This window comes from Peromyscus leucopus, chromosome 14 (assembly GCF_004664715.2).
Source record: "Peromyscus leucopus breed LL Stock chromosome 14, UCI_PerLeu_2.1, whole genome shotgun sequence".
In the NCBI taxonomy this organism is placed as follows: Eukaryota; Metazoa; Chordata; class Mammalia; order Rodentia; family Cricetidae; genus Peromyscus; species Peromyscus leucopus.
The window spans coordinates 40,752,199-40,763,478 of record NC_051075.1 but is presented as its reverse complement, the minus strand read 5'-3'; the positions used below and the strand labels follow the sequence as shown (position 1 = coordinate 40,763,478).

Genomic DNA, 11,280 nt, shown 5'->3' with positions numbered 1-11,280 from the left:
TGCGAGGTCTTGACTTGCTCGCTACCCTTTCCAGCACCCTAGTTCCCTCCTCCTGACCCCACCCCACTTCCCACCTCTCCAGGTTCTTCTCCCTCCTACCACTCCTCATCTCCCTCTAGCTCGCCGGCTTCGCCCTCCCCACGCGGGGCCGCTGGGCGGCGTGGCTTTGCTGCCCGGCCGGGCGGCGCGCAGGCTGGCCAGCTTCGGATAGGCGCCGCCCGCAGCCAATCAGCGTGCCGGGGACGCTGCGCGCTTTAAGGCCGCTGCGGGGAGAACAGAAACCAAGTTCCCCGGCAACCAGCAGCATCCACCCGGCGGCAGGCAGGAGCCAGCGAGGCCCGGAAGGCTGCGGAGTGCGCCGGCTACTCGGAATCCAGCGCGCCCCTTACTTCTCTCCGTCTTCCTACGCCTCCCACCCGCAAGGTCCGACTGGTCTCTTCGCCAGTGCCAAACCTGGGAGGGGGTTAGGAGCAGCCGCGCCCCCCCTCCCCGCGGCGGCCCCCCCAGCCCCCCCTGCTTTCTCAGATCCTCTCTCTACCGCGTGCGCCCGGGCCGGTGCGCCCCGGCAGCGCCAGCCATGTCGATGCTGCCGTCGTTTGGTTTTACGCAAGAGCAAGTGGCGTGCGTGTGCGAGGTTCTGCAGCAAGGCGGGAACCTGGAACGCCTGGGCAGGTTCTTGTGGTCGCTGCCCGCCTGCGATCACCTGCATAAGAACGAGAGCGTGCTCAAGGCCAAGGCGGTGGTCGCCTTCCACCGCGGCAACTTCCGCGAGCTCTACAAGATCCTGGAGAGCCACCAGTTCTCGCCCCACAACCACCCCAAACTGCAGCAGCTGTGGCTGAAAGCGCACTACGTGGAGGCCGAGAAACTTCGCGGCCGACCCCTGGGTGCCGTGGGCAAATATCGGGTACGCCGAAAATTCCCGCTGCCGCGAACCATCTGGGATGGCGAGGAGACCAGCTACTGTTTCAAGGAGAAGTCGCGGGGCGTGCTGCGGGAGTGGTACGCGCATAACCCCTACCCCTCGCCGCGGGAGAAGCGGGAGCTGGCCGAGGCCACCGGCCTCACCACCACCCAGGTCAGCAACTGGTTTAAGAACCGGAGGCAAAGAGACCGGGCCGCCGAGGCCAAGGAAAGGTACGCAGCGTGCTTGCCCGGGCTCGGGCGACCCCGGGGAGTCTCACCCTTCGCTCCTCTCTGCCCCGCTCCCACCCTCCTCGGCAGGCATCGCTACCGGGTCGGTACCCGCCCGCTGCGAGCAGAGGTCCGTGGGGTGGCGCCCCGGCCTCTTCACTGCGGCGCTGCAGTGAAAGTTCACGAACTCTCGAGGTTGCTTGCTAGGGACCCGGCCGCGTTTGCGTTGAGCACCCGCGCGTGGGGGTTCTTGGGTGGGGGAAGAGTGTCGGGAACCGCTGGCTCTGGGTTTGTTTTTCCTGCCTTCCTGGCTGGCTGCGGCGAAGAGAGGGGGTGGGCCTGGGAGTTTGTAGGTGGGAGGGAAGGGGGTGTATGGTTCGGTGTACGCGAGGGAAGCCGTTGGGGGCGGCGGAGGGTCCCGAACCTCCGCCCTTTCACTCCGGCTTGAAGTTGGTCTGAAACGTCAGCACCAGCCCCCAATGCCTCCGGGGCTCTGTTCTCGCTCGCTCTCTCCGGCTAGTGTACGGATGAGAGTTCACTCCGCCTGAGTTGGACAAAGGGAAGAGTCTTGTGAAGAAATACCCCGAAAAGAGAGATCTGGGGGAGTCGCTACCGGGTGTCCGATCCGAGGCCCCAAGCCGGGAGAAGACTGCCGCCTGCCGCGCTCCCTCGTGCGTGGCCGGGTTGCTTTCTCCGGCCCCGCCGCCGCCGCCACCACCGCCGCGGGCGAGGAGAGGGGCTCCAGTCGCTGGCTTCTCGCGTCCTGGAGCTCGGGAGAGAGGCTTTTTTTTAGGGGGTGGGGGGTGGGATGAGGGGCGTCTCTGCTTCTCCCTCCTGGCGCAGCCACGGCGGCTGCTAGGCCCGGGGGGTTCTCAGCGGAGCTTCTGGCCGAGGTTCGGAGGCGCGCAGGGCAGGCGGCGGCGAGCGCAGCGCCGAGCAGAGCTGCTGGTCTTGGGGACCCGGGCGCAGGGCCCCCGCAGGCTGTCCTTTGTTCGCTAGCCGCTCCGGGTCCCCAGATCTGGTTTCCAAGTTCCCCTCTGGGTGGGAAACCACAGAGCCTGCCCAAATTCCACCGAAAGGGGCTCCCCCAGAGTGACCTTGCCGGGAAGGGGGAGTGCAGACCGGCCAACGCGCCGCGAGGGGTGGCTGCCGGCGCTGGCAAAGCGGAAGCGGCGTGCAGGGAAGTCCAGAAGTTGACCGGGACCGGGTGCGGGGACTGACCCACGGCCGTGCCGGGACCGACCGGCGCCCAGGCCGGGGCGGGGCGGCGAAGTTCTCCCTGCTGAGAAAGGGTGGGAGGCTATGGATTGTTGGCGAGCAGCTGGAGAGGAGGGCAGGAGGGGCTGAGAAACGAACTTGGAGCGACGACCCAGAGGTTGCCCGCTTCCAGCTAGCCTTTAAGTTTACAAAACGGCCGGTCCCCGAAGCCAAGCGAGGGCCCACTCCCTGGATGAAATCCGAGAGACTGGCTAAGCTCCCTGTGTTTACTCAGGTCACTGGGCCGCTCTGGGCACGGCTTCCCATGACCTGTCCTAGGTCTCTGAAACCCCAGTCTCCGGACAGGGGCCGGGAAACCGGTCATCTAATTGTTTCCTCAGATGGTGGCAGGCCACTGACTTGGGTCACCGCAAGCATGTGTGTGTGCATTGGGCAGTTTGTCCCCGGATCATTTCTTTATCGAGACAACCGTTTGTCCGAGGGCTTCCAGTTACTTGGGAGGACGGGGCTAGTTGATCGGTACTTACCCATAGCTGTTTGAACAGACTGAAAAAAACACTTTATTATTATTGTTATTATTTTAAATAAACACGGCTCATCCGACTTTGAGGAGCACGGAAGAAACGGGGCTGTCTCCAAGCAGCAGACTCCCCCGTTTCTCCAGTCGGCCTCTTCACCTCCCCCATGACCCTTGGGGATGGGTGGGAGGCATAGCTCCTCCATTTGGGTTGGTGACAGATTGCACAACGCCCTTTCCTCCTTCCAGCCCCCCCCACCTCCCCCCTTCACCTCACACTTTTTTTTTTTTTAACCATATGGTGTTGTCCTCTATTTCTCAGGGAGAACACTGAAAACAATAACTCCTCCTCCAACAAGCAGAATCAACTCTCTCCTCTGGAAGGGGGCAAGCCGCTCATGTCCAGCTCAGAAGAGGAATTCTCACCTCCCCAAAGTCCAGACCAGAACTCGGTCCTCCTGCTACAGAGCAATATGGGCCACGCCAGGAGCTCAAACTATTCTCTTCCGGGCCTCACGGCCTCCCAGCCCAGCCACGGCCTGCAGCCCCATCAGCACCAGCTCCAGGACTCTCTACTAGGCCCACTCACCTCCAGTCTGGTGGACTTGGGTTCCTAAGTAGGGAGGTACTGGGGCCTTGAAGGGGGTGGCGACACCTGGGGACACTTGTACATAGAAGTCAGGAACAACTTTCGCAGCTTGTTTCTGGGGTTCTTTGCGCATAAAGGAATGACGGGCTTTCACAAATGTCTTTTTTTAAAAAAATTACAACCAAGAGCGATCTCAGTCGAGCACAGGCTCCCTCCTCTCTCTTAATGCTCTTTGCATTTCCCCTCCCACTGAAAGGTCAGGGGACAAAAGCACCCCGTCTTGGTCCTGGGCAACCCTGGCGTCCATTTCAGTAGCCTCTCCCTCCACCTCTTCTTCCTCGTCTTGCTCGTCTTCCTTCTCCTCCTCTTCTTCGTTTTCTTTTAGTGGAGATTAAAAAAAATACAAATCAACTGGATTTTAATTATTTCCTTTTAATTTATTTATGGAGGAAGGTTTAGGGAAGAGGAAAAGGTAGTGAAGAGAAAGAGAGACATGTCAAAAATAACGAAAGCAGAAACCCTCCGGGCTGAGAGGAGCTGGCTGCACTCTTAAGATGACTAGGGGGAAAAAAATATAATCATAGCTGGTTTTGATGGGAAAATTAAGTTTACATTTTTCATATTTAGTGTTAAATAATTTTATGTAGATTAAAATAAAATAACAGTATTAGTGGGGGAAAGAAGTGCCTAAATGTCTTAATGCTCTCTCTGTGAGGCGGTTAGAAATAGAAGCGACATTAGTAATACAACTATTTTTGTCAAATTTAGTGGGGGTTTTTTGGTGATTGTTTTCTTTCTTTTTCTTCTGGTGACAAACTCTAAAAGTGTACCAACCAGGGAGGGGAACCCACTTTCCAAAAGGTCCTCACTTCTGCCCTCCGGGCTTCCTATGGTCAGGCTGCCCCTGCGAAGGGGACTCCTGCAGTCCAACTTTCTCCTTGCAAAAGGGTGCCAACCAACCTGGCCACGACCTGGCATTGGTTACTCAAACAGCATGTGTTTCTAGGCTTCTTTTCTATTGTACCCACACCAGTCTAAATTAAAACTCAGTAGACCACCAGGAGTTCGGTTCTGTTTCTGAAAAAGGTGAGTCGTGCCTTGCTGTCACGGGGCCTATTTAAAAACAAGTTTTCTTGCTTACTTGGTAGCAGTTATGAATTGCAGGGTATTTTTTTTTTTTTTGAAGTCTATCACCTGAAACCAAGGATATCAACTAGGTTAATGACAGGACAAAAGAGAAGAACGTTGGCCTTGGGTATTTATTTATTTTTTTATTATTTAGAAATGCAGTTCTGTTTACCACTGTTGCTTCTCCACGGCGTTCACATGTTAACTCGGCTCTTCTGTGTTAACCACGTATGAAAAGACTGTGAAAGTAAAAATAATTTATCTGCTTTTTTTTTTTTGTTTTGAAAAGGGAACTCGAACACGGATTTAAAATTATGAATTGATCTGTACAAATACAAAGCAGGCCCACCAGGAGCTCTTTTCTCAGATAGTGTCCAGAAAAATCCCAGTAATCATGAAGGCTCCATGTTCTTTTTTTTTGCCTGGGGCAAATTGATGTATCTTCTGTATTCAGCTTTTAAGACTAGTGAAACAAACGGCGTTATTTATTAAAATTCTACTCAGGATAACGGGATTGGCTGGCTTGTGCTTTGTAAAATATTGTTCCCCAGGGAGAGTCTATTTATTTCCTGACATGACAGTTTCATAATTTTGATTTTTCCTCATCTATAAATGTCAACATTAATATATTTCTTTCTTACCTTTCCCCATTGTTCTTGGCCTGAGTGGAATGAAGTGTGTATGTGTGTGAAATTAAGGCCTCCCTGTCATGAGTTTTTTTTTTTTTTTAATCGTCGAATTGTTTTGTGTTTAAAAAAGAGATGGCCACTGTGCTTTTAAATACAATCACTTTTACTTATAAAGTCATTTTCCCTTGGTGATGGACAGATGTGCACACAGCCGCTCAGAGACCATCATTTGGGCTAGGAGCTCCGGGTCCCAATCTCCCTTGTTAGTGTTTTGGATCATTAAGTCGGTGTTTATTTAAGTCACTAGGGTGTTTATTCTCCACGTCTTGGGCCACGGAGAAATGCCACCCTCTGCAGGAGGGGCTCTCCCAGGGAATCGCCACACATTCTTCACATTCACTCCCCAAAACAAACACCCGGCACAAAGATAGCTTTCAGTGACCCTGACAAGCTTCAAAAGAGACCGCGGAAATCTCTCTGGAAAATAAGGAAGGGCCAATTACTTTAATTTCTTACATGCCCTCGCTTCCTACTCCAACTACCCCCCACTCTTGTAGCTCCTCTTGGCAATAATTTTAGAGTCGTGGAAGTTCTGTCTCCCAGGGCGCGCCGGCCCACTTCCTGCTGGTTTGGTTGGTGGAGCTTGGAAAAGTCTGCAGGTCTGGCTCGCAGCTAAGACGGCGGGTCCTGTAAAAGCCCCCGTGATTACTGCTTGTAAACTCGTTAAAAGGACAGTTTTCTGTCATAGCCATAAACTCTTTGTAAAATCCCTGGCACTCGATCCAGAATGTGCATATTCCAGATGTGTTTAATAAGAAATTGCACAATCTGCCTCTCTCCGCCATCCTCGGCTCAGTCTGCCTAAGAGCAGGACAAGCAGGAGGAGGCGAGAAAGCTGGATATTGCTGAGTTTTCTTGGCAATCGTTTTAGAGCAATCATTGGGGCGGGGGAGGGGGACTAACTATATTTTTTTCCCTCGAGGAAATCTTCGAGAACCAGCTGTTGAGGGGCATCCAATTTACCTTCTCGGAGTCAAAGTTTAACCGAATGCGAGCCACTTTTCGTTTCTCCTCCACAGATTTCATAGCGATAGCCAAAAATAATTGTGCAGCCTCTTATAAAGTGGTTTTAGGACGAAACTTCACGGCATTTGCCAAGTGAGATTAAAAAAAAAAAAAAAACCAAAAACCACCAAATCGAGTGATGATTTCTAAAACGTCTTTAATCTCACTACAAGGACGCTGGTGACCCCTTGGCTGAGAAAGAGGCTTCCTAAGTGTTCTGAGGCCAAGGTGTTGGGCCAGCAGTTCCTGAGTCCTTGGCTTAGCAGGTAGGAATTCAAGAACCTGGACCACTGGGGCTGGTCGCCTTAGGTATTGAAAACTATTTTCTAGGCAAGGACAGCTTGGTCTTCATCTCGAGACAGGGTGGAAGCTCCCAGTGGGACCATGCTGGTGGGCTAGCTCCAAGGTTGCCAAGCATTGACTCCCGGGCCAGGTTGCCTTTCCTGCACCCTCCGCCGAGGGCCCTCTTGTGAGAGGCACCCCAGCGCAGTGGTCCTCCGGCTCTGCACCGTCCGCTTGCTTGCAGAGGCGCGTTCGTAACCGCCTCCCACGCCTGAAAGTCTTCCGCGGGGCCCACGGGCAGGACTCCAGACCCAGGATCAAGAAGCTCGTGGCCTGTGCTTCTTCGGCTGCAGACAGCGGGCGGGCGAGCGTCTGTCATCTGTCCACTCGGAGGCTGTTGGTGGCACTGAGGAGGCCCAGGCAATCCTGGAACGCAGCTCTCTGCTCCCTGCGACTGCCAAAGAGAATCGCACCTGTCTCGGGACCGGGATCTTGTGGCACCTCCAGGTGCAGAGTCCGGTGGGCCCCTGAGAAGTCCCGGAGAGCAGAGGAGACCAGGCTGGCCTCAGGGGGAGAACACAAGGCCTTGGGCAGAGCCTTGTGGGACAACGCAGCAGTCATCCTGGGTCATCTCCCAGACTCAAGGCTCGACCTCTCTGATCAGTTCCTGCCACACGCCAGTGGCACAGGACGCTCCATGGCAGGGTGGCATATCTGACCTTGAAGTGGAGTTTGTCTCCTGGCTGCCTGTGGCTCCCAACGCAGGTGTCCCAGAGTTCTCAGGCTTCATGCGACCTCGGCTCCACCGGCTCCGGCAGTCCATTCCCCAGCGGCCCTTCCCACTAGACTGGGGCCTCGGCTTTGGTTCTGTGGCTTAAACGCCTTACGCAAATGCTGTCCAAGCAGTGCCAACCAGGCCTGGGGAGTGAGTGGTACCTGGCTTCTAAAGTATATCCTTTCGTGCAGGGCAAGTAGCTTTGCTTCCAGTGAAGCCCGGTCGCGGGGGGCGGGGGGTCCTGGGGGGCAGCTACCTATTCCCTTTGTCCAGTCTCAGACCCAGTGGGAAAGAACCAACCCAGCTGCGCAGCATTCTTGGTTCTGGCTGTTGGAGTACAAACTCTACCCAGATTTTATAGAGGTGGGTGGTATTGACAAGCACAGGTGTGTTAGTCCTTTTCCAAAGCTTTCTCCCAGAAGGCTCTAAAAAACTCCTAGACCACCTCCTCCAACGGTTCAAAACCAGAGGAACCAGTGTCTGTGGCCACCAGGAGCATTTAACACTGAGGGTACCCCAGCGAGGACTTAGTTCCATAGGCTGCGGGCATGCTGGGTTACTTTAGTCCAGTGGGAACTTTTGAGAGCCCCACGTTCATAGAGACTTCTTCGAAGGTCTGACTGGGTCCAGAAAATCCATCTGGAAACGTCTCTAAGAGGCGGGTGGGTTAGGTAAGAGGTAGGTGAACCAGCCGGGAACAAAAAACTATAAAAAATTTAGGTATGAAATGTTGGCTTTTCTTCTACCCAGAAAAAGCGCTGCCCTGAAAAGGCCTCATTTTCTTGCGCGTTTTAAACTCAGAAAACACACACACACACACACACACACACACACACACACACACACACACACAACTTCGTCGTTCCAGCTGATGAAATTGGAAACCTGTTCTCCTACTGAGGACGACAATCGGGGTTTTAGACGCTGTGGTCCTTTCAGACAGTGAGAAACAACACCTCAGTAGCATTTAAAAACAAAGAAAAGGAGCCGCTGGAGGCGCGTGGAAAGCGCCCGCCCGCTCTCCAATCCTCTGATCTTCTCCTTTTAACTTGTTAATGGACAGCTGAGAACCGGGTTCTCAGCAGGTAGAGTACAATCCCACACCGCCTTTAGGAAAGAAAGGTGCTCACTATGCTCTGTTACCGGATGCGAAAATATTCTCCAGGGTCAAACAGAACTAGGTAGGGAAGACACGGAAAACCGAACATCAAAACCAAGCCTTATTATTGAAAGGGGAAATAGATTTTTACATACACTTCAGGGAGCCTGACGTGATCACTCAATTGTAATTAAAAAGGTGGAAAGATACTGAGCGCTCTTCTTCCTTATTGTCAGTGACTGCCATGGAAAGAAAAATAAGTAGAGAGATTCTGGACCTTTATATAATAACACCGCCTGCAAATTATACCACCTACATCTATCTGGTCCCTTTTCTGACCTTCCCTCAAAGTTATATATATTAAAAAAAAAAAAAACCAGATACTTTATAAGACTGACACAGATCGAATCAAACAGGAACACCATGGACTGATACAGCCAATTTTACTTTAATATGCCATACAAGTTAGTTTAATTTGGGACTTTAAATGGATTATGACTTTTAAAATGCCATGACTCATTCATAATAGAAACGACTTTGGAGGGGGCAGGAGGGGGAGGGAGAAAGGTGGTGGTTCAGGGTCTGAGCTGATGCCCGTGTGGAATTTAAACAACAGTCCCAGAATACATAGCTTTACTGGCACCAGACATTGTGTCTTGAGATTTTTAGAGAATACATCTCATAGAGGGAGCCAATGTCCTTGGCAATCTGTAGATTCCAGGCAGCATGTCTGTGAAATTGACTTTTTAGGTGTTCCATGGACATTTAAGTATTTTTACAAACTCAGCTACTCCCCCACCCTCTCCACACACACCTTTTTCCTCTTGCCCTCGGGCAAGGCTTTAGCTGCTTTGCTAAAATTTCTAATTTGACTTTCCCATCACCTAAGTGTTTTAAATACTTGAAAAAGACAATGGGATTGTGACCTCTGCCTCACCCAAGAACAAAACAATCCAACACATCAAGCCCACATAAGTGTGACATCTTTGGTTGGCTCTCACACCAATCTTATATTACTGCAAGCCTCTGTCTGTGACAGCGCTCCTTTTAGTTGATGCTGCTTCTGTGTGGCAGTGGTGGGGACTGGTATGGGGGTGGGGGTGGATGGAAACAAGCTTACAGAGAAATGACCGCTTTGAGAGCGAGATGGTGTACTCTGCAACACTGTGCAGAGTTCACTGTACCTCTAAGCCTATTTAGTACATTTAGTACTGAATTGATTTAGGGCGCTTTAAAGGTGGACGTCGGGGCAGCCATGTTTTAAAGGTTGAGCTGGATAGAATGTCAGCACTCCTTAGTGTCTATAAGGTGAAAAGAACATTTACACAATTGGACCTTTGTCCGCCTTCAGATACCTGTGGTGAATATCTTCTATGCATTGCTGATGCTATATAAACATGACATGCTTCCCCTGAAGTCAAGGCAAGGTTTCTTTCTTTCTTTCCTTCCTTCCTTTCTTTTTTCTTTTCTTTCTTTTTTTTTTTTTTTTTTTTTTTTACATTTTAATTGAAGAATAATATTGCTCAGGGCTCTACCTCTAAGTACAAATCACTAATCTAAGAAAATCAGTTCTGGGAATCTGGAACCAATGGCTATTTTCAAAATAAACAGACAAAAATCTTCATAAAAAAAGGTCAGGAGGATTATTTTACATGCTGTATATCTCCTGGTTTCGCACAAAAAAAAAAAAAAAAAAAAACTTTGTGTGGAAGAACTAACAGGCAGAATGATAATAACAGACTCCTTAGTATTTCTACCTGAAACCAGTCTGTTTTAACAGTTCCTAACTAACTGTTCCTGGTTAGCTCTTCCAATATAGCTTAGAAAAAAAAAAGCTGAATGCTTTTCTATTTTCCCTCTAAAAAAATTTCTCCCTAGAGAGAGGAAGGAGTGTAGAAAAAGAAAGACATAACAAAACATAAAATAGTATGATTTAAAATTCATACTACAGTTCTAAAGCAAAAAAAAAATATTATCTTCAAAGAGCACAAGAATGTAGACCTTTCTGCTTTGGTCCAGCTAAAGCAAGAATGAAATCAGAATTAAAATGCATGGGGGAGGGAGACTCGCTCTTCTTTAGGGATGAAGCACCTAGTAGGTTGCTCAGGCTCCCATGGGTGACCTTACACCCATGTACATAGTAGCAGCACTGAGTGGGCTTTTTAAAAATAAAGTACATGAAGTTAGGGTGGGGGTTGGGGGGAGATGAGAGGCGTTGGGGAGAGGAAGTGGAGTAAATTTGATCGGAACACATTACATACACGTATGAAATTCCCAAGTGATAAATTAATAAGAAAATGATGGGGAGATTTTGAGAGGTTGGTCTTACACGGAGCTCAGTGTGGATACTCTACATACTGATGGCTGAGGGAAGAAAAGACAGGGGGGGGCGGGGGCGGGGAATCTACTCACAGAAATTTCTTAGAAACTCCTCTTGGAGGTTTCCCCCTTTTAGTACAAGCAAGCAAATGGCATCCAGGTAGGCAAGATAATGGAATCTACCTGAGCTTAGGGGTTATACCCATGGCTTCTAATAGGCAGGAGTTTTAACAGGCGACATGGAGACATCTCATTCTACCCCCAATCCAGGGAACACTAGAGGCCAAGAAAATGCCAAGGAGGGTGGGATGCAAGGTGTTGCCTCAGGTTCTGTCATCATTGGGTGTTTGTGTATGTTGAGTTTTCTGAAAAGTATTTTCTGTTCCCGCGGGGGGCGGGGGGGGGGACGACGACAAGAAAGAGTTAATTTGATTTCTGATAGGTTTCACACGGTGGCCAGGTCTGCCAAAAAGGAGAGGAAGCAGAGACCAGCCCTATGATTAATTCTACCTGTTTTTTTCCCAT

At 50.9% G+C, this 11,280-nt stretch overlaps 1 protein-coding gene across 1 annotated transcript; it reads left to right on the top strand.

Moving 5' to 3' along the window:
- The first annotated feature begins 258 nt into the window (after positions 1-258).
- On the top strand, positions 259-5,279 carry Six1 (SIX homeobox 1). The gene is made up of 2 exons (XM_028859181.2): positions 259-1,137; positions 3,192-5,279. Exons 1-2 carry the CDS (start codon positions 578-580, stop codon positions 3,484-3,486), a joined length of 855 nt encoding a protein of 284 aa, XP_028715014.1. The 5' UTR covers positions 259-577; the 3' UTR covers positions 3,487-5,279.
- The last annotated feature ends 6,001 nt before the right edge of the window (positions 5,280-11,280 follow it).